Source organism: Microtus ochrogaster, chromosome 1, assembly GCF_000317375.1.
Source record: "Microtus ochrogaster isolate Prairie Vole_2 chromosome 1, MicOch1.0, whole genome shotgun sequence".
NCBI classification, from domain to species: domain Eukaryota; kingdom Metazoa; phylum Chordata; class Mammalia; order Rodentia; family Cricetidae; genus Microtus; species Microtus ochrogaster.
In genome coordinates, this window is record NC_022009.1 from 122592861 (window position 1) to 122619342 (window position 26482).

At 42.3% G+C, this 26482-nt stretch overlaps 1 protein-coding gene across 2 annotated transcripts in view; it reads right to left on the minus strand.

Annotated features, from left to right (window-relative positions):
• Positions 1–6015: 6015 nt before the first annotated feature.
• Positions 6016–26482, minus strand: part of Gucy1b1 (guanylate cyclase 1 soluble subunit beta 1) — a 42533-nt gene continuing 22066 nt past the window's right edge. For both annotated transcript variants that reach the window (XM_005344140.3, XM_013348757.2), the window contains exons 5-14: positions 21493–21690; positions 20113–20343; positions 18945–19061; positions 17934–18067; positions 14220–14417; positions 11589–11826; positions 9235–9375; positions 8703–8857; positions 8278–8404; positions 6016–7207 (exon numbers count right to left, since the gene is read on the minus strand). In XM_005344140.3, coding sequence (XP_005344197.1) covers positions 7184–7207; positions 8278–8404; positions 8703–8857; positions 9235–9375; positions 11589–11826; positions 14220–14417; positions 17934–18067; positions 18945–19061; positions 20113–20343; positions 21493–21690 — 1563 coding nt within the window. In that variant the 3' untranslated portion in view covers positions 6016–7183. The remainder of the gene's footprint in view (positions 7208–8277; positions 8405–8702; positions 8858–9234; positions 9376–11588; positions 11827–14219; positions 14418–17933; positions 18068–18944; positions 19062–20112; positions 20344–21492; positions 21691–26482) is intronic.

A 26482-nucleotide genomic window follows, 5' to 3' on the forward strand; every position in this document is an offset into this window, starting at 1 on the left:
TGAGGCATCTGGGAAGAAGTGTGTGGGTCAGATTAGCTTATGGACATACCTGTGAGAGATTGTCTTGATTGAAGTGCAAGGGCCCAGCTCACTGTGGGCAGCACCATCCCTAGACAGGGAGACTCAGGCTGCCTAAGAAAAATGGTCTGGACATAGCAAGGTAGTTGATCTGGGAGAAGCTATGGGAGTGATGGTGATCAAGATGTATGTTATACGAAATTCTCAATGATCTAATGAGAGCATTATTTAAAAAGAAACAGGCTAAACAAGCCAGAGGGAGTAAGGCAGTACCTCTGTGGTTTCTGCTGCAGGTGCAGCTCTGAATGCCTGCCTTGACTTCCTTTCATGATATTACCTGAAACTGCAAGCCAGAAGAACCCTTTCTCCTCTCAGTTGCTGTTGGTCATGGTGTTTATGAATGCAGCAGGAAAGCAAACTAGACCAGCTCCATGTGTCTTTGCCCCAGGCACTGATTTCAGCAGTGAGAAGTGATTGAGCCAAAAGAATGAAAAAGAAAAAGCTATGACCGAATTACTGGATTAATCCAACGTTTGGTCAGTTTGATGTCATTATTGGTGGGTGGGTGGTAGAAAATTCTAGAGATAGGACCTATTTGGAGCAAGAAGGTAACTGGGACATGTTTGCTCTAGGGTTATGTCTTAAGCCCCTTTTTTCTTTTCTCCCTGGTTGCTACAAGGTGAGCAACTTTGCTTTGAGAAGCTATCATCCATGGTGTCTTTGTTGCTATTTGCTGCTTCGACTGGATCCTCCGTGATGGTCTTCTGTTTTATACCTGACACAGGGGATGCATTGATAGCAAGGAGAAAACAAGCTGTCAAACATTTCAAATCACTTCAGGTTTTCTAGAAGAGCTGGGCAACCGCCTGTGCTCTTATCTCGTACAGTCTGAAAGCTTTGTGTGACCTTTAAGCCCTGGAATGTGGCTGACTTTAGATGTGCTGAGAATATGGAATCTAGCTGTGATTTCAGACTTAGGAAGGAACAAAGCAAGTAGAAGAGCCAACAAATTTTTTCCAGTGGGGGTTTATGAAGCTGTTTTATTAATTTAGCTCATGTGAACTCCCTGCTGCTCTGTTCCTAATTTTGTTTCATGAAATATGTTTAAAGAGCTGTAAATCTTTTATTACTATGTAAGCAGGGTCCTCATTTAATCATGATTGGTTTTCTTTTCCTTACCATGGTTACAAAACAATGTAGAAAACAATTAAAACAGTATCTCACTATTCTCTAGAATCTCAAAATCTTTTCTAGATTACAAATTGATGGTGATAGCAAGAGAAAAAGTGGAATTTTTCTTCATGATATGATAGTGCTTTAGATAAATAAATGCATTCCTTTATAAACAATGAAATACTAATATCATGCTATAAGAACGTAAAGCTTTTCTGACACTGTTGGTTTTATTTACAAAGACCGTTGTTTTCTCAGTTAGGGTTCCTGTAGCTGTGATGAAACACCATGATCACAGAAACTTGGGGAGGAAAAGGGTTTCCTTGGCTTATGCATCCACATCACTGTTCATCGTTGAAGGAAGTCAGTCCAGGAACTCAGCGCAGGTACCCGGAGGCAGGAACCAATGCAGAGGCCATGGAGGAGTACTGCTTACTGACCTGTTCCTCATGGCTTGCTTAAACAGCTTTCTTATAGGACCCAAGACTGCTAGTCCAAGGGTGACGTCACCCGCAATAGGCCCAGCCTCCCCCATCAATCACTAATTAAGAAAATGCCTATTGCCTGATCTTAGAATTCATTTTCTCAGTTGAGTATCTCTCCTCTTCCCATTTGTGTAAAATAGACATGAAACTAGCCGGTACAGCAGACCCCTTGTCAAGTTGGCATACAAACACAAATACTTTTCAGTTAGAACCTTTCCTGCTTCATTTATCTCCGAGATGGGATGTGGGAACTAGAAGAAGGGAATTGTGGGAAATATGATCAAGATACACTGTATACAAGTATGAAAATTTTAAATAAGAGGCCAGTTAAGCCCCTTGCCAGATTCTGAACTCAAATTTTATAAGTTTCCTATGATTTGCATTTCTTTCTGACCTTGTCCTCACCTTGGCTCAGGATTTAGGACATGGACTCATCATGGCCACCTGTGTATGCCCCAGCATTGGCCAGGGAACAGAGGACCCAGCAGAGGGTTGGCACATACTGAGGTGGAAATGAAAGAGCTCTCAGGTCTATGATTTGTACTCATGCATGGCATGTGACATCATCACCAACTCAGCTCGGGTGCTGCAGTCATGCACATCTGGAGTCGCCATCTTTATGGCGATGGGTGATGGGTGGTTCTGCTGAAGCTTTTTTATGTGGGGTAGAAAACCACAGGGGGAAACTAATGAGTTTTGAGGGATATTTCTTAAATTAATGTTTTGATTTCATATGACTCTTCCCTTCGAAGACCTAAAGCTATCTTGTGGGCAGTTGTGATCCTCCCTGCATGAATGAGCAAGGGGGTCTAGAAAGATGGTACAGTGGATAATTACTCACCTTACAAGAGTCAACAGAAGTTTGAATCCTCAGAACCCACAAAAAACAGATGTGGTGCTGGACATCTGTAATCTCAAGGCTTCCAAAGACAGGTGGAAGTCAGATGGAAAAAAAAATCTCAGTATTCAAAAGCCTACCAAGGAAGCACCAAGCTTGCCTTGGATATTTATTTTTTAGAAGTTAAATTTTGTATCTCTCAATCAGGACAGTTAAAGTTCTTGCCATCGAACTTTTAGATCTTATTCCTATCAGGTCCAGACCAAGTTCACAGCCTGAGCCCACAAACCTTTTACAAAGAACGGCTACAACTGTAGAGTATGCCTTACTCTGCTGATCAGCTCATTCTACAGATTAGAAACCTGGGTCCCAATAAACTGAGCTGGGAAGGGCATAGGGAGAGGGCCTCGCTATAACAGGGCTCGGGGTCTTTCTTCTCTATGGATGTTTCATTCTATTTTCTTCATATTCACTGTATTCCTGTTTACTATGATAGAAATTCAAATTTAGTGTAAATTAAGGCTTTAAATAAGCAGTAATTTCTTATTGACATTTGACAGATTTTGATAGGAGGTAGATGAACTCTGCTTTTACAGCAAACAGTGTTACTGTTTCCATCACAGATTGCTTGTTCTAGAAAAAAGTTATTTAATTCCCTACAGGACGGGCAGGGAATGCTTGGTCAGCATTTCTGAAAAAGATATCTAAAAGTAGATTTGTTATCTCCTGATGAGTAAAGCTGGCTGTCTTGTGGTATTCCTTTGGGTTTGTGGGAAGATGGGAATGAATTCAAGACTGCACAAGGAGGTGACTGAGTTAGTAGCTACAGAAGGTGAACTCTATCATTGGAGAGCCATTGTCTCCTTCCCTCATGCTCCAACGTCTTGATGGGCCGTTCTTTGCTGCCCTCTAGAGGTTAATCAGCCATCATTGCAAATGTCATAAAAGGAAATCCACTTAGGCAAAGCTTGTAGAAAACTCCTCTCTCCATTCAAGGACAAAGAAAACAGCACATCATTTGAGTCAGGTATAGCTTCAAACAACACGAAATCATTATGAAGCATAAAACACATGCATATTTTACTTATTGAAAACGTCTTTTCTATCCAAACTGGCCAACTGCTGTCTTTTATACTTGTGTTTAATTTGTAGGAAATTTTCTGTTTGAATATTGAAATATTCCAGGTTTTGCCTGTGGATACTATTGTTTTATCATGACACATGCTATCCATAGTTTACTATCCAGTATGTCACCAACAACTTGTGAATTTGCATGTCTCTGGTTATGTTTCCACTAGCCTCAAAATGCCAAACCCATGTTCTAATGCTACGATTTCTCCATGTTTTAATATACCAACAAATAATTTCAGCAACGGTTATTGTACTCCCACTTTTAACAGTGAGAACCAGGACATAGATTAGGGGGACGTATCATGGTCACAGGCTGCGCTGACAGACTGTGAAACCAAAGCTGGGCAGGCCCACTGTTATTTCTACACTCGCTCACCCTGCCTTCTCGCTCAAGAGAATAGTCTTTACTGTCTAAAAGGAAGCCATAGGCACTCTACACAACCCGTGTCTAATTCTCATCGCCTTCCCCCTAAATTCCTTCTCCCTTCTGCACCCTCTGTCCCATTTCGAGGCCTTGTCATCTATCAACTAACTGGACAGGTAGCCCCTGCTTACCTTTCTCCTCGTCCCCTTGGGCCCATATCTTACTACAAACTTTGAGTTATGAACCTTGAGTTCTCGGTGGCCTTCTGTCTTTCCATCATTTTAGTGCAGGCTCGGGCCAAAGACTAACCACTCCCTAAAACCACACTCTCTAGTTCTCTGCTGTCAACCCGCATCAATGACAGCACGACTTCCATCAAGAACCGGTTTAATCAAAGCTTGATAACAGCCTTTCTGTAGCCCTTTCTTTCCTCCAATCTCTTACCTTCCCCACTCGTCCTGCAAATCTAGTTTCTACCTCCCACAGTCTACTCTTTCTGTTCCTTCACACGGAAAGTATTGATCAACTGCTTATCTGTGGTGGATTCCAGTGACGTGAAGGAAAAGAGGAAGAACTTTGGCTGTAAGATTTGCAGGGACAGGAAGGGATGAGAACAGTGTGTACTGTTGAGTACTGTGGGAACATGGAGCACATGAGTCCTTCTCTATTGAAAGGCTCTTGAGTTAGGCGATAGAAGTCTGTCATCACAGCATGGCCAAAGGCCTTCCAGACAGAGCAGGTACAGCCTTGCAAAGGCAGCAGCTAGCAAGTGGCACCGGCTAAGACAACACTTTTTTTTCGAAGGGATAGAGACAATAACTAGAAATTAAGTGATTTAGAGAGGAAAGAAATTTGAGAGTGTGGAATGGTGAGGAAAAGCAAGAAATGGGCCATTTAAAGAGATTCGGCAACGTTTCAGGTTGGGCAGTTTGTACCTATTGCAGAGCTGTCCAGATGGGAGATTTTGTGTGGAAATGTTTTAAAGACAGATGTTTTACTTATTGTCACGGCTTATGTTTATAGCCGCTTCATGTAACAAAATACCCAGGAAAACTAGGGGGAAACCTTTTCCTTGGGTTATGATGGTGATGGTAGGCATTTCAGCCCATGATCTTGTGTTGCACCTGTTATGAGGTGACACATCACAGCAGTGATATTACTCCCCCTATGGCAGCAAAGAAGCCCATGTGACTGGGCCCAGGGGGTAGGTTGGATGTCTCGGTCTTTTTCAAGGGTGCTACCTCCACAACCTAACTTCCTTACACTGGAGCTTTTTCCTTAAACAGCAGGAGGAAGACCAAGCCATCAGCACTGGAGTCCGGGGGGAGTCAGTCAGATCCAAATTATAACATGCCCAAACACCTAAGCCAGTGTAAGCCCAAAGGAACCCTCAATAAGTGTGTTGGGCCTTAGGAAGATGGTAATGGAATTGTTATTTTATTTGACCTTCTTAAGTTACTCATTCAGTATCATTTCTTGGTACCAAATATCTTTCATTGCTATGAATATTAAACATGTTGGTTATCTGTGTATACTGCCTCCCACCTTAAGGCTGTGAACTATCGCAGTTGAGGACATTTTCACCGCTGTCTGCATTTTCTCTGGTGTTTCATCTTTCTGTTTCTCCATGATGCAGGAGCAAAAACATCCTTTAGGGCCCCATGCCTGTCATCCCAACAATAAGGCGGGAGGACTACTTAAGTTCAGGATAGTCTGGCTAAAGAGTGAGATGTTGTCTCAAACAAATAAACAGAGTGCTATAATACAAGTAACTATTAAACATTTATATCACAGATGGGCAGTGTGTGCAGCTCCCTGTTAACAGCATTTGTCCAGAGTGTGTCATGCTGTAAGATGAACACCCAGCTCTGAAAACAAATTATGAAAGTAGAAAAATCAGAATTAATTGATAGGTCAGAAACAAAGTTATAAATGCCTTTAAATAGGAAATTGAGAAAGAATGTAAGTTGTGTCAATATCATTTTATTAAATTAAAACTCTCAATAGACAAGTGAAAAAAATAATTTATTGTAGATTTTTTACACAATTAACAGGTAACATTTATACATATATTGATGTGCTGATATGAGATACTAAATTTAAAGACAAACATTTTTACATAAAAGTAGTTGTACTATATTTTTTAAAGATAGATACCAATAAATTATCAGAGACGTTTAAAGGATGATAGGCCAAATATTCCCACTCTAGGTTGGGATTAAAATGATTTTTCTGAATATTCTGAATATATGATGTCCTGGATGCCTTGCCATTCCTCTAAGCTAGTAATGGAAGCTCAGGCCTGGAGACAAGCCACAGTTGGCTCCAACAGTGTCCTAGCAATGTATTCCCAGCTTTGTTCTTGGATATATAGCTCGACCCCCAACGCTTGCTCAAGCAAATGCAACCTTTGAGTGTGAAACAATACAGCCCCATCCCAGCCATCAGTAGTTTCTGAAACTCCATACAAGAACTGCACTACAGATTAGGGCATGTCAGAGTTAGATAAACTAATTGGTGTGAGACTTGAATGAGCAGCCCAATTTTACAATAAAAGAAATGTATATCCTATATTTCCAGGAGAGAATTAGCATCCTTCAAAATAGCCACTCATTTCTTAGTATAGCATATAAATTCGTACTTCAGAAGTCTAGAAATTGCATTTTTCCTAAAACTTCGATCCACTCCTTTAGAAAATGGTTTCTAGAACAACATGCACCAACATGATATGAACCTTGTTTTACGTCATAGTCATTAAAATATACATGTACATATACATGGAGAATAAAACAAACCTGTTGAGGCATGATAAATACACACAAGGCCAGATTCTATTAAGTCTCACTTTGTCTAATTCAACAAATACGTATTGGGTGTCTACCACTTTTAGGTCACCAGTAGAGGTAACGCTTGCAGCAGAATTTCAGGAACGTGTGACTCTCAAATCATCCACATCAAAAGCCAAACTTTACCATCACCTTAAAAGTAGTCAAAAGCAGAGCTAACGTCAGATAATGAATAGTGTTGGATACGTGTAACTAGGTGAAAGCATTGGGGCATGAGGAAGGGCAGAAGAAATAGATATCCACAGGGAAGAGGCGCTCCCAGGCTTGATACATCTTAGGCCGTCACCAGAAGCCAAATGACAGTTCTTGTTGCCCCACAATCTAAGACTCAATTTTCATCCTGGTTTGTTTCCTTAAATGGATGGAAAAAATATATTAGATTTTCCATATTAATGAAGGTTATGGTGTCCCCCCAAACACATTTTCCTGTCTCTGACAGTGAGGTATACATTTATATCTATAGTTCCCGTGAACCATCTCCAGCCCAGTTTGAGAAGAAATCATTCTTAGGATCTTTTAATCAAGAAGACAGACACCAAAGAGCCCGCCTCTTCAGAAGGGCGTCCAGGGGCATGCCACCCCCACAAGCTAGTTATTTAGAGGAATAAAAGCAGCTGCAGTAGGGTAAGTATTTAAAAGCTGCCTTTCCTAATCCCTTTATAGTTTGTTATATCCTATGAAAACATTTTTAGGGAATGTATACAGAGCGGAAAAGAGATGTGCTCGGGTCATCTCACACCCTCTGGAGAGTTAATGTGTCAAAGGGGGAACAAGTTGTACTTGTTCTTGTGGTTTGACCCCTTGAGAGAGGCCTGGTGGGAACAGTGGAACAGTCCTGCCTTGGCTTGGGCTGGAGTGGAATCTCTCTGCACTTGAGAACCTAAATCTCTTCTAAGGAATTGTTTGGATTCTGAAAATCCAGAAGCCAGGCATCTCTGAAGCAGAAACTCTGAGAAGACCAGATCACTAAGGGTCTTTCAAACACTGTGCAGGGAGCTTCTGGTGACCTTGGGAGAATCCTAAGCTTTCTGAGTGATAAAACCATCAGGAAATTTGGTCATTGTGTAGACCTGCTGTACACTCTGAGGGAGCAGCAGGGACCATGAAGGCTTCTTGGGTTCCTGAGGACTCAGCACTTGGGCTGTTTGAATTATACCACAGAAGAAGCACACCCTAACCCTAACCCATGGGCCTGAGGCTTTGGTTCCTACTTCATTACAAGGCAAAAACTGAACAGCAACTTCTAGAGCAGATCTGGTTCTAACTGGTTTATCAGTACTTCAGTGAAGTCGCCCTTTACCGAAGAGTTCCTCTCTGAAAGCAAGAATTCTTTTCATTCCGAGGTCAGTGCTGGCGTGTCTGTTGGAACTCCCTGATTTATTTTCTTAGAAACAAAAGCAAAGATGCCCTGGCGGGCCATACCTCTAAGCCTGTGTTTTTTCTGGATAGGAACCAAACTTGCATTGGTTCTTTCTTGCCCTTCATGGACACCGGGCCTCTGTACTCCAAATGGAACTGTGGATCTGAATTTTCTGGAGACATGAGACACCTGAAAGACAGGAGATGAAGCAGACAGGGAAGCTGATTAAGGCCGTGGAGAGAATCCAGACAAACAGACCCCGCTGTGTAGGTGTAGTTAAAGGCGCTTAGGATTTTAGTAATGGTGCTTACAAGAAACCTCCACTGTGATGTGGAGTGGCTTACCACGGAAGCAGCAGTATACACTTCTCAAATAAAAAATAACAATAATCCCAGAAGCAGAGGGGAGATACAGAGGTAGCGGCTGTTTAAAGGTAGTGAAACCACACAGTTTGCCCCCCCCAGTCCCCTGACTTTTCCCTCCTCACCTGTATGTATATTCAGACACGTTAATCTTTCCCTTTTCTCCTGTGGTCTCCGTTCTGCTTGTGAGGTTGACGGTATTTCCAAAGAGGCAGTACCGCGGCATCCGCTGTCCTATGACACCCGTCACCACCTCCCCGGTGTGGATCCCGATTGTGATCTGGAAAAGGCAAAGTTGGACTTCGGTTGTCAACATATGTGTTATTTTACAGACTATTTCAAATGCCCTCATGCAACGTCCCTCCGAGAAGGGAAATAGTCTGTCCAGAGAGAAAAGGTCTTAAGATATAATATGGGCCACTTCCAGGGAGAGACAAGAGAACAGAAAAAGTGGAAAGTTTCCTTATCCTCAGGACGGGCTGTCTACAGAACAAATGAGGTAATTTATTCCCATGTCTGGAGGAGTGTACTACAATAGTCAGTGTTCTCTCAGGATACCCCTTTTTGTACATGTCAACCATTTCCACATTAGAAGTGTACATCAGTTATTAACTGGGTTCTACCATTAGCATCCCAGCGTCCGATTTCTCTGCTCACCTGAACAGATTCACCGTCGACCTGCACTTGACCAGCGATTTCCATCATGTCCAAGGCCAGGTGACAAATGGACCGTGCATGGTGGATACAAGGTTCCGGTAATCCACTCACGGTCATGTACTTGTCGCCAACTGTCTCCACCTAAGGTGACACACACATCCGCATGTTCAAAAAGGGACATAAAGTGACTGGTTATTATAATTATTTATAAAACAGTATTTCCCCAGAATTCCTTAAAGCTAGAGTCGTGTGAGCTCCAGCACAATGAGAACCACTAACAATTTGGAACTTCCATGATATGGGCTCTGGATCATTTCCTCTGAGATTCCCTTATAACTCAGTAGAACATGTATGTGTGCATGCACATACTTGTAAAGACGCCCTTATGTGCAAGTGTGTGGGGGTAGGGGTGTGTGCAGTGTGCTTGCCCGTGCACATAGAGACTTCAGATTGATGGAAGCTTGCTCTCTCTCTCTCTCTAACTTAATTTTTGCCATATTTCCTTTTTGTGTGTGTGAAGCATATGCTGGTGGAGATTGAATTGGAATCCAGGTACTCAAACACTCTGGACGAGCACTCTGCCACTGAATGCACTTAGCCTCAGCCTGTTGCCTTATTTTCAGACAGGGTTTCTTACAAAACCTGGTGCTGAACGTTTAGTTCAGCTGAACTGGCAGGCCAGCAAATCCCCAGGATGCTCCTGCTGCCTCCTCTTCAAACAGCACTGAAGATACAGATGTGCACTGCCCTCCTGGCTTTTCCTAACTCATGCCTGCATAGCCCTCTATAGAATAGTCTGTTAATTCACTTCTTCCTGGAGCAGCTCTGGTTCAATAGCACAGGAGCTGTTGGCTGAAGTTCATTGATTTATTGTGGCCTCTGACCACATTTTAATTTGTCAGTTAATTATTTAATTTTTAAATTAAATTGTTCTGGTGCATGCATGCTGTTTAGATGTCTCTGCGAAGATGCCATATGGAGGCCAGGGGATGGATGACCTTGGGTATCATGCCGCAGACACCACCACCTTCCTGTTTAATCCAAGTAGGCTGGGTTAAGCCACGTACTGCTGTGATGTGCTCACCAAGTGTAGCACTGTGCCTCAAAAGAATCATGGAGTAACTAGTCCGTGTGGAGTTCTATTGTCCCGGGAGCCTAGCGACAGCCAGGAACGTTCTTGCCTTTATAAAAGCAACATTCCACTGACTTCATTTTTCCGATATTATATTTGTTTCTACTTAAAACAAAGGGCAGAGATGTCTTGTAAATGTTTAGCTTGAAGTTGATGGTATCTGAAAGTAAACCTGAGCCCCAAACCCTTCCCAAGCCCCATGACTTCTTCATAGCACAAAGCATTTATGTATTTTAGGAAAAAATGTCTTTGGCGGAGCACAAAAATGAATGCTGTGTTTATACTGAATGTATTAAACAATCTGCAGAGACTCGTTAACCTAAGTGCAAAGAAACTGCCGGATACTTCCTGTCAGCCCGAGATGGTCTGCTCCACGAAACCTCGCTGTGGTTGCAATGAAAAGAAAGTTTCCTAAGTGGTAACTACTCAGTCTTGAAATTTATACTATAGCCTAGTGCTGCCCTCAGCCTTGTTCAGAGAAGCTCTACTTGACGGTGAGCAGCTGCTACTGCAGAGAGTCGTGGCTGGTCAAGGGGCTGAGAATGATGTTGAGTGAACAGCCTAAGAGCAGCATGTGGATCATCTCCAGGCTCAGCAGACATTTGGGAATGTGTGTCAGTGGGGGCGGAACAAAATGTAAAAGCCAAGGTTGGGGAGGAAGGCTGTGGAGTGTCGTCTTCTGGGAACGTCATGGCTGTTGTACTGCAGATCACTCTGCAGCTTCAGGTGCCTTCCCAGGGCTGGTACAAGGCTGAGGTGAGTCAGTGTGAAATCGTAAATGGGGCATTTGCACCTGGGGACGTGAGTCACCTTGTATTCAGTGCTCTAACTACTGATAAAGATGTTTATATGCCTATGGATGGCTCTGCACCCATGCTCACGCAGGCCGCCCTGGTCAAACTCAAAGGGCCAGAAAACAAACCTAAACAAAAGCAGGAGAGTGGGAGGGGAGGGGTGCTTGTTGGGAAGAGTGAGATGGGAAGGGGGTAAGAGAAGCTGGGTGTGAATATAATCGGAATGCATTGCCCACACGTGTATGAAATTACCACATAATGCATTCTTTACATTGAGGAACTACGGAAGCTAGCGGCCTGCAGGGACTCAATAGACCTTATAACACTAGGAAGCAGTTAGAGACCGGAAGCAGTGACCATGGGCTTCTGTGGGGCATCTCAGAAGACCAGACGGGTCTGCTTGACAACAGACTCCCGTGAGGACTTACCTTATAAACGAACGGGTTTTTCCGGGAGTCAGTCAGTGTATCAAATCTGGTGTAGAGGTCATTGAGGAGATTGACAATCTTCATGGCCCCTTCTCCAGATGCATGCTTGCTACAGAAAGCATTGAAGCCCACGATGCCACTGAAGAGGATGGTCACATTGTCGTATCTTTTGGCAGGCACTGGGCGCTTGTGTCTCAGCTCATTGGCGACAGATGGAGGGAGGACAGAATACAGCAATCTGCGGGGATTAGGGGAAAGCACTCTAAGACACGCTGGGAGCTGGGCCACTCCAACCTCAGCATCAGATATTGTGCTGCATTCTGATAAGAAACCCTTTAAAACCAGCGTCAAACGTTAGCTACATACAAAGCAAACACTTGTCTGTTGTCATCGCATACATCCCTAACCCCAAACCATTTCAAACCAACTCAAACCAAGCAAACAGGGACAACAGAAGATCATCAATCAATAGGCCCTCATGGTTCAGTCCCGCCTTTTCCTGTTCTTAGGACAGTGACGTGTTTGACATCGTCAGTATAAGAATCTAAAACACTGCATAAACTGCCCAGTAACAGAAGCATGTTCACTCTGTAGGAATAAAGTTTATCTCAAATATTACAAGGTGACAGAAGATAAGGTAGAATTGACTCTTTCTTGGGAGAAACTGATCAAAGAGATAAAAGGGATCCAGATGGGCAGACATCTTGTTTGCAGGCAATGGTGAGACCACCACCATAGCACTGGGAATGAGCTGAGGGAGAGTGTTTCAGCACACAGTAGGAGGGGAGCTGGTGAATTAGAAGAAAAGCAAAAACCTTTGGGCTCCAAGCCTGAAGAAACAAAAAGAAATGAGGCTTTCTTATCCGTCTGTCTCATCCTTTTAGCCAGTGGGCAAAGTTCAGATATGAAAAACAGACCTGAGCTCTCTATTTTCTCTAGCCACAGCGGAATTTCTTCAGTGATTAATTTTAGCTTCTAAACAGAAAGGATGTCATACAACATTGAAATTAGATCTTAATATTGAATGTGAGCAGTAGAAGAGCTTTAGAGAAAACTAGATGGTTTATAACGAAAATATTCTTAAAGTCTCCACTATAAAATCAAATCCAAATCTGTCAATCTAAAAGTCAATTGTGAAATTTAATGAAACACAGGATCCCTAAATAGTGCAAATGGTTTTGAAAATCCACTCAACCTTGGGCAAACCAGAACAAAAAGGGGTCTCGTGATGGATCTTTATATACTCGTTCAGAAATCAAACTCTAGTGGCAATGGTATGAGCTTCAAAGGCTGAACCATAGACTAGTGAGAGACGTGAATGCCCAAGCCACCATTTGAGGGGCAATGTGAATCAGCAGCTTGTTTAGCGTGGGATGTAGAGCTTATGGATATTTCCATAACTTAAAGCACCTTGTACTGTTAGATGTCTGTTTACTAGTGGTGTAGTTTGGACCCGAGACGTTTCCCCAAAGGCCCATGTGTTGAAGCAGGCTGTGGTGCCATTGCAGACTGATGGAACATTTAAGAGGTAAGACCCAGTGGAATGAAGTTAGGTCACTTGTACACAGCCTTGACATGGGTCTCATCCTTTCCATTAGCGTCCTAGCCAGCACGACAGGAATGGCGTCCTCTGTCATGCATCTCTGCCGTGATATCGCAGCCTAAAGCGACAGGGCTGGCAACAGAGGCAGAAACCTCTGAAATCCCCCACTGAATCTCTCATTTCTTCATGAGTTTATTATCTCAACAGTTCCTATAACAACAGAAAGCTGAGGAACATAACTATAAGAGTGGATATCAGCACATATGGAACCATAATATATATAAAAAAATGAGGTCCGCATTATTTTCTGATATCACAGCCAATGCAGAATATAGGGTAACTGGAAGTGACCAACCCATGCAACCCTGAATCTGAATCCTTGGTGCATCACACAAATATATATGTTATTTTTCATGGGTGAGTTGGCTCATGAACTGAAAAAACAGGTAGTCTGGTTTTTTTTGTCTTTGTTTTTGTTTTTTCAAGCAGTGGGTAACGTTCAACTGCCTGTCCCCCATGTGCTTGAAATTTACAGCACATGCAGCCAATTAGGTGTCCTTACAACCACGGAGGAAGTGAAGGGTCTCAGAGTGAGTGGTCACAGCTTCAGATGAATAGTGTAAAGGGAAACACGAATGGATGAAGACAGGCATTCGCCATGACTTCTGTTTCGTTCATGGTATCAATGATTTGAACGCTTGTGCTTACTGGTGTGCCCAGCATCTGGGGACAGGCATCTTACACAGGCATCAATGCCATGGAAACAGGGTGGACTGCACTTGTCTGTCCTATGGTGCTGAAGTGGAGTGAATTAGTTCTGATGGAAAGCCAGTCAATTTGTTTCAATTCTCTAAAAATACAACATCCTATTTTGCAAACAAAAATACAAAAAAATTCAAGAACCTGAGGAAAACATCCTATGGGCATCCGGAAAGAACTGCTTTTGATTACTATGTGGAGACAGGGCTGAATAGTGACCAGGGACCCAAGAGGTCCTAGACCCTTCTAGTGAAAGTATGGGCTGTAACATTACACAAGAGGTAGCAAATTGTGAATAAATGCCAGCCCTTTCCCTGTTCCGTTCTTACGTGTCTGTCTTTTTCTTCTCGTCCTCCAGGGCTCTCAGTGTGAGCTGTAGCCTATCCGTGAGGATTTCCAGCTCCTGGGTCAGTTTATACTCCTCCCGGAACTGTTCCCCCAAAAGAACCAGGTCTCTAGTGGCATCATGAAGAGGGATGTCACTCAGGTACAGGCCTCTTCTTGTCAGGTCGTCCAGGTTCATCACACTGTCAAACAGAGCAATGATGCAAAAATCAATACTGCGGGTCCACAAGGTGGGGTGAGACCTCCCTACAGGACAAGGTGGGAAGGCAGCGTTCTCCTTATCCACCTTCAGAGTTCAAAAGATCAGTCAGGAAAAACCAAGAGGAGGAGCTCACTCAAAAGGGGGCTTTGTTTTTTCTTTGTACCTAAAACCCTACAGGCAAGAGCTGAACTTTGAAGTAGGTGTTTGTGCATTTTTACTTTTTGGAGGTATCTGCATCTGCTCTCACAAGAGATGATGCAGAAAACGGTCCCACAAACATCATCTCCTTCCGTATTTCATACAGGCTACTAGTACATTTTACAGAATCATCATGCTTTTATCCCAGAAGAGCAATCTATCCTCATGCATGAATCAGGAACAATGATGTTTCTGTTGAGAAACTACCTCATCTGCCTTATGACTCTAAGAACATCATAACTAATTGCTCTTCTATTAGAAATAGGTGCATTTCTCAGTGTGCATTGTAAGGGATCCCTGCCTAATGCTTGGACGCCATCCATTGGTCAGGCTTTCTTCTCTTCCTCTATTCTTGTTTTTGCTGATTTTCCCCATTTTTAAAATGTATTAGACCTTGCTGAAGTCTGAATCTTTGCAACTTAAATCTTACCATCTTATAGCATTATTATAATCTTAATTGATTCACTGAAATTCTGATAAGCAAATGTTTATTTAAAAATTACCCATTACCTGAGCATCTTATGATTTATTTTTTGGTTTGAATTAATTCTTAAAATGTAAAGTTATTATTCCCAGATATTCAGGATAGTAATTTTTCTAAAATAATAAATTTGGGTCATGAGTTTATTAAAGAATTTTGAATTAAAAGAAGTTCCCATGAAAGCATTGTCAACAGAAATATCTAAAAGTCAAAGCAAACTAAGCAAATGTCTGTGCAAACACAGAATAACCAAGGATGTTATTGACAGATTAGACAGGTGCTGTGTATATTCTAAAGCTCCCTTGCAAAAATAAACTCATCTAAAAAGATGACAGATAACTTGTCAAAGGATCCAAATGTGACCAAAAAGATCTACCCATGAGGAATGACGCAATCAGATAATCTTAAAATTGAAATGGGATACCATACTGCCAGGTGTAATCTGCCGTCTTAGTCAGGGCCACAAGAACCTCTTTAGACAATGCAAATTCTTGTTACTCTTCTTAGCTGTATACAACCCATTGCTAAAATCCTGTTACTAAAGAGACCACACATCTTGGCTGCAAGGTGTGTAGAGAAGCCAAGCTGGAACTGAGCTGAAAGTTTCCTTCATGCTGGGAAGCTATCATAGCTCCAGAAGGGGTTGTATATTCCTCTAGGAGAGAAAGGCGTCAATCCAGCTGAACTCCATGATCTACAGGACCAACCAGCCAGGCAAGATTCCCAGACTTATAACAAAGTTGCCCAACTGTAATAAGAAACAATGGCCACAAGAGTAACAGTTTAAACCTGCTGTGACTGAGAAGATCTTAAGCCCTAGGAGAGAAGGTAATAAACATGTATGTTTATACCTATAGACAAATGCCACCCGTGGCTTTAATCAGAGACCTCTGTAATGATGGAGACTGAAGAGACACAGCTGCTCAAAGTGCTAAGGATTGAGAGTTGAATGCTCAGCCTTGAGGATATTTTACACCATCCCTGACAAGGCTCAGGAAACATCCTGGAAGAGGATAGAAAGAATGTAAGATCTGGAAGAATGTGGCCCCTGGAGAAGGGCTGTGAAACGCTAGGTTCTTGGCATGTCTAAGCCAATGCAGCCATGATTTGGCTCGACTGTGCTGCCTGCAGTAGACCTGTTCAGTCACGGCCTGGGGAGTTTAGGAGTTTTTCCTTTCCCTGATGGACTACCCCTGTTAGTGATGGATTCTGTGGGACAGGCAGCTATTGTCTTCATCTGTGTGCCCCTGAGGAGCCCGCCAGGCCCTAGTGAATAGTTCCAATAGTGAATAGACCACAGTGATTGTCATTAAACTCAGGGAGTCTCAAAATAACCCAAATCCAAACAATGACAACAAAGTCATGAAGGTAGAAATAAAACTTGTAAGGAGAAGGCAGAATAGAGGAGGCTGGGAGATTCAACAGAGGATCACAATAATCAGCGCGGAATGAATACGAGGTGAAAGGTAATTCCTGCTGAGGTAGAAATCTTAGTGAGATTATCAACAGCTTATTCTTCTGAAAGTTCCTTTGGGTCCCCTGCTGTGTCTCTTGTTAGAATGGTTGCCTGGCGTGCACGGAAGCCTCTTATTCACCCCTCGGCATCATACAAATGGCTACCGTGGTGCACACTTGTTATGATCAGTCTTCAGGAGGTGCGACCAGAGGGTCTAGTATTCCCCAGTATGCAAATCTATTTAACTAGTCTGAGGCTAACACGGGCTACATAACATGCTGCCTCAAAATTGAAATCCCTATTACCTTTTCTTAGTATGAATTAATCATCCTAGGATTATTCATAGGCAAAACTTCCATTTTAAACAGATTTCATGGTAATTAGTAAATGTATCACTATAGGACTGATTTCTGCATATGAAAATTAAGATAAACACTATGAAATCTGTGATTGTTCCTCCACATAAACCATTCTGTTCTTGATTAGAAACTCTCCCCTAAGATGAAGCTGTCATTCTCCTGACACACATCCAGAAAAATTCAGAGCAAGAGGCAGGTGACTTGGTCCCTGCCTTGTGCTAGCTTCAAAGATGCTTCATGGTTCACCGTGTTGCCTCTTCTGTCTGCATGATAATTCTCAAAAAAGTCAAAATTACTGTTATATTATGCACAAGATATCATTTAATAATAATCCCTGCAAAATTATCTTTTCCTATTTCTCTATAGATACATATTTCAAATCCTCTTGTATCTTTTAGTAAACTGCTAAAACCAGCAAAACAAACCTGTTTTATCTCCTCTGCTGTTTATCATGAGTAACACATTTAACATAAATTCTATCTTAATAATACACTTTGAGCACCACAATCCAATTAAAATAGTTACATATTTTAAAGTGACTCAGGCAAAAATTAGTCTTTTTTAATTGTTGCCAACTATAGAAAAGTTCCTTATTGATATCATCGCATCCTATGCTTTCCAAAATTGCTCTCTATGTGATGCTCTTTTTGAAAATACAAAAATATAGAATTAGCTAACAGGTTGTTCATCCCATGATCTAACATCATAAGTACTTTGCAGACAGATTATGATATGACATAAAGAAGGTGGGACTTTGAGTTTTTAGAAATACCCAATGAATTGTATAATGAGGGCCTGAAAATCCAGTTTATATTTCAGCAAAAGTAAGCAATGTGGATTAAAATGATGGATTCTGAGAGGCTGATGAACATGTATGCACTGAAATAGCATGTCAAATTCCATTCATATGTACAACTAACACGTACTAATGAGAGTTTTCATGGTGTTTCTGTGAATTCGTTTGTAACTTATAGGAATTCCAATAAAGCTAAAAGTTGTTACCTTGGTGAACAGAGGAAGAGGATGCTATCAGCTTCTGGTAAGTAGATCATTTGGCCCTTGAGACGTAAGCAGCTAATCTCTGTCCCGGTCAGTTCATCCTCACATTCAAGTTTCTCAACATCCAGCAATCCTTCCTTGAACGGGAAAAACAAAACATTACAGAATCCACCTTTCCCTGCCTGGCAAGGCATCGGGAGGGCGTGAAAACCTTACCCTTCTCACCAACCCAAGGGAGAGGATGCTGCCCATTAGAACTGCAGGGGTGCTGCCCTAGGTAAGACCATCAGTGCTTGATAGGCTTCTCTGCACCTCAGGAGGCAGTAGTGGAGCTGCCTCCTACACGTGATTTTCCTGTATGGCCCCAACACACATTTCTGACTTGTACCAAAGCTAAGCCAAGTGAACCCTGTATTCACAGAACTGAAAGCAGTCCCTAGCGTGTAAAACACAAGTGGCTGTGTCTTTGGGATGCCTTGTAAGGAGTATGAAGAGTGTGGATGCTGGAGAAATTGTGTTTGCTACTATCCCAGGCGCACAAATGAGGAAATCTGGAAACCAAACCATCTAAACTACCAACTACAAGAGTTTATGGATTTTTAATCCGTTTATTTCCATACAGAAAAAAAGTTATTAACAAGAATTACAAACAATTTGCAGAAAAATAAATAGCTTTGGTGACATTATCAAAGACTTCTTGTTAGGTCTTCTGATTTCTTTTTTTAAAAAAGAAACACTGTAAAATCAAGGGAGTAGATGCTGGCTTTATTATGTGAGACTGAAGAGGCTTAAATGTTCCCAGCAAGACACTTTCTCAAGATGTTTTCCCCACTGGTCCTGATCAGCTGACAGAGGGCCCTGTTCCTCAGCCAAACACTGCTTTCTTGAGAGCTGTGTTTTATTTTCTTCTATCTCCACTGCATGGGCTGTGCTGGCTGATGATTTCCCCTCCCTATTACGGCTGATGGATGACATGGCTTGTTTGCACCCAGCTGAAGGGGAGTGTCTGCTTACCTTGCTTCTCAGGACAAAGACGGTATTGATGTGAGAAAGAATCCCATGGAAACTGATGTCAATATGAGGGCGGACCAGAGAGAAGACAGACAGAAGACTGCAGTTCCCAGGCTGAAGCTAAGGGGGGGGGGGAGCAAAGAATGCTCAGCAACTTGAAATTGACTTTACCACTAGATATCAATCTTGAAATTAAGTCAGATCAATTGTATTTATAAGTGAAAAAAATCTTAAGTATTGGAGATTTATCCTATATGTGCAGCTGAGTGATTAAGCAAACATTAAATGCTTTCAGAGACAGGAAACCTAACATGGATTTGGGTAACTAATGTTCAAATATAAGCTGGTACAAATCATTTCAAGAGAAGAAAGGTTACCATCTAAACCATAGCATCACATGGTAGATGACTGTGGCTGAAAATGAGATTAAATATTGAAACGCCAGTAAATAGTTGCTTAAAGTTTATCAAAAGGGAGATAATATTAATAGAAGCTGCAACACACACACACAGCAGCTGCCTAGGATGGCACAAAACAGAACTGGATAAAAGGAACCTTGTGTCACATCAGGACACAAAGAAACCGAGTCACACACCCTGGTGAGAGCCCACACAAAACACTCTTCTGCTTCCAGATCTACAGCTTCACATAAGATCTCTGCGTTCTAGTCCTGAATTAAAGCAAACGGTACGTCCAGACGTACGCATGCCATGGGCGAATCCTCGCATGGAATATGGGAGGAAGAGTGTGCTGGCAACCGTCTGAGGTCCTTCAGTGCTCTACCACTCTACCCCTGGTCGCTTCTCGGCTTCGCACCCTGAGTGTTTGTAAACTTCCTTCTTCCCCTTTTCCACAGCTGATTTTGAAAATTATTTTTGGAAGGCTGATAGGCAGTGAATATTTATTCAACAAACAAAAACATGAGTGACATCTGGCTGCTGTTGCCAAGTCCCCCACCCACCCCGCCTTTGCTCCCAAAGCAACTCTGCTGTTCTCATATAACTTCCTCCCCTCCCTGGGATTAAAGAAGAAACAAGTGAGTCCTAGGGAAATATTTTCAAATACCTTTAGGTTATAATAAGTGTGTGGGATACTTTCTATAGTGTTGTCAAAGGTTAAAAAGGAATATGAAGCCCATGAGAGCATCAGGTCCCAGTGCTGTGCACTTTACCTGGGGGAGCACTCTGTAGATGGCATTGCCACACTGAGTGACCACCAGGTCCCGATCAAATATGATGTGGAAAGGAAATGCCTTGCAGAAGGTGTACGGACTGATGCGTGATTCCTGGGTACCATTTTCTTCGAATCTGTCCAAGTCTTCATAAAAATCCTCTTCCTTGGACTCTTTCTCTTCAATTAAAAACTGAGTGTGGTCACATTCTTCATTTCTTTGCTGAATAACCTGGATGTGGACGAGAGAAAATTAGTGAGTGACTGTTTACAAACATTGTGTTTAGAGAAATGCTATGGACATGAAAAACGGAAAAACCTTTCTAGATGTTTTCAGATCTGTGAAATATGAAGGCAGTATTCCTTTGGGATGAGGTGTTGTGTGTTCCACACAGCTCCCTTAGGATAGTTTCCAGTCAGCTGGGTAGCTGAGGATAACTTTGAACTTCAGGTCCTCTTGCCCCCATCTCCTAAGTACTGGGATCATGGGTTTGTGCCACTATGGCAGTGTTTCCCATGCTAGGGATTGAACCCAGAGCCTTGTGTGTGGTAGCCAAGCATTCTGCCAGCCGAACCACCTCCCACAGTTATTCATACATAATTTTTCATTGTAATTCTGGTGTGAATCCCCATAGCACATATGGCCTTTTGGGTGGCCTAGAAAGAGAGCGCCCCCTTGGCCTCATGGGGTAGACCTCCCAGACAGGCACAAGGTACAGAGAACTTATGGTTGCTCTGCATTCAAAGCTGAGCGGGAGAAGCTGACCAGAAGCCACACAGATCCGAGACAGAGAAAAGAGGCAATTGTCTTCATTGCATGCTTTCCCTATGGGTGCCTTGAAATTGCCACTCGAAAATAACAATGGGTGTCATCAACAGTATCAGGAAAGACCAGAGCTGGCTTGGCTGTGTTCGCCAGCACAACTTGACTTTAAAAAGAGAAACGAAGAACACAAGACTTTAAGTTAACAAAATAAAATGTTCTAGGTACATTCCCTGGGAGACAAAAAAATTCACATAGAAAAGAGATCTGTAAAATCAGCTGATTTAATATGCTCTTTCCATTTCACTACCCACAATCTGATATCTTGCAGACTGAAGCTCAGCCCCCTCCCCTCTCCCAGCTGGCGTGTGTTCACAGAATGTAACTGAATTTCCTCTTGCCTTAAGCAATGTATAATTAGAAAAAAATCTGTTGCAAGGGGAAAATTTCCCAGTATAATGCATTCCCAGGCCAAATGGAGAAGACTCCCGGGGTTCACACGATTTCATCTTACAGGGATTGCTAGTACAATTCGTGACCAGCAATCACTGTGCGGTATCGTTTCAAATATTTCCGTGCTCCTTTGTATTCAGAAACACCTTCGCTGGTGGAGATTACCTTCATGTCTATCTCAGTGCCATGTATCTGTTGAGCAACGGTCTTGATGATTCCGATCACAATGTCCTGAAGCCCCTCTCTCTCCGAGTAGTAGTGCAAAATGAGCCCTTTGCCTTTTTCTGCATCGGTGCACCGGAAAGAAGGTGCGCGCATCCCTGGGTAGATGGTAGCGAGGTGGTCATGCAGGGCGTCGAGGTTCTGGAGTGGAGAGGAAAGAACGGTGACTAGAAGCTTCTAGAAGGGGGGAGGGGGAGGGCTTAGCAATGCAAGGAGCAGACGCAAGGTTCAAATCTGGGTTTGCTGGAAGGATCACTAGAGTAAACATTTACATAGGAGATCCTTCGTGGAGTCCTTGAGACAGCTCCAAGGTTTAAGCTCCACAGAGAGAGTGAAGAGAGCAGAATGATATGTCATTATTAACTGCACATTTGAAGAAATGATAAATGAGGTGAATGCATCAGAAAAAAAGCATCCTTAATGACATAAGCAGGCATCTAAGGTTGCTGTTCATGCATATTGTAGCAAACAGTAAAAAATATCTAAACCACCCACTTCCTTTTCACTTGCTCTATAATCCCCAACCGAATTTAATAAAAAATCATCAAAATGGTCAAAGATAGTGAAGTATAAACATTACTTTGATTATTGATATTTTAAATTAAAGATGTGATTATATAAAGTAAAGATGCATAATTCCTTGTTCATCAGTAGTCTCCAACCAAGATGAGATAGCAAAGCAACCAACACATGACCATCTCAGACTAAAGTCTTGGAAAATTAACGTTTTCTACTTCGTTGTAGCTCTGTCACATAGAACACGCTGAATTTAACAGCGTCTTCTGTTAGTTCCTAAAATTCAAAACTGGTTCATACAGATTGACCCAAAACTGTGAAAGCTGCAGTTTAACGTCAGCCCCACATCACGGCATTTAGATGACAGCATGTGTCAGGCAGGTTTGTGCGGCCGCGGGAGATACGCCCAGGCACAGAGGATCATGAAGACTGAGACTTCTCCAGTCATCTGGGAGAATCCAGTGTCGTGCTGTATCCTCAATTTGCAATGAATTCTGTTCTCTTTCCTCTAATAACCCCTGTAAAAATTATGTCTCGCTAGTGCTGAGCAAAAACATGACTTCTTCCTGATTGCCCCCAGGGGTCGCTGTTGCAGTATAAAAGTTACCAGGCCATTCCTGGAACCCACCTGTCCCAAAACTTCTCATTTCTTCCTATGGAGCTGAACAGAACAAGGGGTTCTTCTGCAGGACCCTTAGACCCCTGTGGGTCTGTTGGTGTAAAAATCTTGAGAGAAAATATCTTGAGAAGAAAATGTCAAAGGTTTTACTATTATCCCCATTTTCCATAAAGTCTCAACTGATTTTTGTGGCTGCATTAAGGACATTTTCATTATATATTACAGTCCAAGTACTGTGTTGCATTCCTTAAAATGAAAGGAAACGATGTTAAGTAGTGATCTAATAATATTTCATTTTCCTAAGCGAAATATTAATGTCCCTAGTCAACATACCCATGTCACTTACTTACTGTCAGTATCCATTTTGGCTCATGACATGGCTTTGTACATTCCTACATGGGGTCAATCCAATCACTGGCAGTGAAAAGGTACCATTTCTGCTAGCTGCTGCCGTGATGTTAAGGCAGGTCTGCCGCTGTACGAAGACCCAGGATGGATGTCATTTAAGCCGGCCCCCTCCCTGTCTTTGGTGCAGCCATTTGCATGGCTTCGCACAGGCATGGGCGGTACTAAAGCTTGGACACTGGGATAAGGCATCCCTTAGACGCTCTCTTAACGGCAAGTGGGTTACCGCGAATGCTGAGTGACAGGGCCGGCGATTTCAGCCGTCTTTGTGGTAACCCAACTCTCCAGGGATTTGTTGTTATATTGAATTTGCTATTAATTAAATAGACAAGTAGAGTGCCTTGTTGGAGCATGAAAGATTTTACCACTTAATGTAATATTGATTTTATTTAGATAGTACCCAGTATAAAATACACTCTTGGGGTTTCTTCTGTTACAGTTTCCCTGACTCAGTTTTACTCCGTCAAAATTCAAGTGATTATTACAGCCTGCCTCTTCTAGGAGATTGGATTATGAATAGATTTAAATTATTTTTCACCACCCTGATGCTGCCGAGAAACGTACAGTCTTCACATCTGCACCACAATTGTTGCAGTAACCTCAGGAAACCACAAACGAGGCCTCTTAGCAGCACGGTCGAGAGAAAAGCTTACCCACGCTCGATAGCAGTGTCTAAACAGACTTGACAATTCACGAACACAGCTATTTGGATACATCTGGGCAATAAAACGTTCTTCGCAAAACTGGAATTGTTTTATTTCTAAATATACCCACAGAGGTAAGAGCAGGAGGAGAGCAGCTGCGTGGCCAGTTAGAAGGAGTATGCGCATCTGACCAGCAGCCAAAACGTCATGGGAAAACGTAAACACGCATGCTCCAGTGTGAGCACCCTCCAGAAAGCCGCAGAACAACCTCAAGCATGCTCGAACTCATTCTCCTCTGCGTCGTTTAGAAAGGCGGCGCTTTTGTTCCAATACCTAAAATTCAGTCTGAAGGTTTAATTTAATTTCTTATTGTGCTGATATCATTTTGTGCGCCCCCCCCACACCCACACACACCCACACAGAGAATGAATGCGCTCTTTCTATGCAGGGAATCTGCGAATGTCAGTCCAGTTAACCCGTCTCCAGATAAGAGCAAACTTCACAGCTGATCTAGATTTAGTTGAAACTGTGCAACCCGTTATTCATAGACGACTCTGACAACCTTAACATTTTTATCTTCCTTCACTTTTGTTTTTCTGTTTTAAATAAATGGAAATTATATTTTAATTGCAGGCTGTAGACCGTGGAGTTTAGAAGTTTCTTTTGAAATTCAAAAGTTAAAACAAAGTCACTCGCGCATTTTTTCCTCCAAAATGTAAATAACTTGGGGAAGTATTAGGATTTTACAGCTGTTTAGGAACATCCCAGTCTTTCCCAAAATAGCTTTTTGCGCAAACATTTGAGAGATCGAAATTGGATCTGCTGTGAGTGCCTGATTGCTCCTGGTGGGCTGTGTTTTATCAGCCGGAATTGGAGCCAAGAAGAGCTGAAGGGGTGACTGAAAGTACCACAAACCCAACCGGGAGAGCCAAGTCTCCAGCCAAGAATGAAAGAATATTTCAATTTTTCAACGCGGTCCTTCTGGCTATTGAAATAAGCTCATGAATACAAATCTTAACAGGTCTCTAAAACATTTTTCCAGTGTTATTTTTCAAGTCAACCTGGCAGGTTTTGATTTTATTTTATTTATTATTTTTTTTTTTTTTTGCCTATAGAACTGTTAGGGCCATAGAGAACAGACAAGGTAACAATGCAGCAGGATTAGCAATGAATGGATAGGCCTGCATCTGCTTCATTTGGGTCCCATTGCCAAAGGCCCTGCATTAGCTCACCAAGGACTTAGTCAAAGGTTCTTGACTCATTGTCCAAGAACATACATGATGTAGCAAGCCACATCAGCACGGACTTGATTGAAATACTAATTTATTGTTATCCTTGATGGTTCTCTGTGCTGTCTGAATGAATGTGGGGAAACTCCTGGCCTGCAGTCATCAGCACATTGGCAGGATGATTTTCTGAATAAATGCTAGAGACGGCCTTAATATAAGGCCAGGTCTCTGCAAGGGAATCAGGCTGACTTTTGCCCTGACCATCTGTATCGTTTGTGTGGTGTGAGCATCTCATGTTGGCTGTCTGCGTCCATAGAGCAACATGAAGACATCTTATGCTGTGGCCTAGGATGTTTCAAATTGCCACCGTTGCCATAATCTGTTGGCCAAATGATTCCCAAAGCCAATCCCTACTCAAAGGCAGCAGAATTGTATCAACTGATGGAAGCCAGGCACAGGAGCAACAGGAGACACTGTCTCAGTGATCTCTGGAAAGTGTTTTCTGTCATCGTGCAGAGTGGGCTGCAGTGGAAGCGCCTCTGGCTGGACATTCCTTACCAGTGATGTTGTCAGGGAGCAAGCAAAGCTTGCACAAGCAGCAGAGCTTCTCTTAGCTCATAGAGGCCTCCGATAGGAACCTACATGTGCCTAGTGTAAGAATATAAAAGCAGAAAAGAGCTGAAAGAGCTTGCTAAAATTTAGCTTTGTCCTTCTAGCAACAGTTTTAGCTAAATGCGTGTGAAATCTAATAACCACATAGAAAATACTTAAGAGCCTTCCCCTTATTGCTTTAGGTTTTCAGTTACGAAATGAACTAAAGAATAAATTAACAGCTCCAAAATGGATGATTTCACAGACTTTAGAAAAACAGGTTGCAAAGTATGCAACCCCTAAAGACAGATTTTAAAAGCTTCCCCAGGAGTATCTCCTATATTTTATCGCTGTGTTCACCGGGAAAACTCACTTTCAAAGTCACCATGGTGCCAAGTTTTAAACTCTGGACATAGGAACACAAGAGGCATTTGTATGAGGTCATAAGCTTGGTGAAGGAAGCAAAGACTCATGGGAGAAGTCCTTTCAACTGTTTAAGACAATCAATATAGAAATGGCAAAATTTCCTAGAACTACATCACAGACACCATCTTTACTGTGTGGCTGCAAATATACCATTTCTATAAGGGAACAGACAGAGGCATTATCCCAATGAAAGAACCAATTTTGAAAAAGGTACTAATATTCCAGAACTAGGTTGCTGAGATAGCTTGGTGCATAAAAACAGTTGATGCCAAGCCTGATGACAGTTTGATTCCCCGAAACCCAGAAGGCGAAAGAAACCAACTTTTTAAAACTGAACCATGATATCAATACATGTGTCTTTGCATGGACACACATGTGGGTAAACTCACACACGAAGTAAATAAGTGTGACTCAGTTCAAAACAGCCACTCCTACTCTAGAATTAACCAATTCCCATAGGACTGAAGATGGCCTAATATATAGTTTTTGATATTCAGAAATAT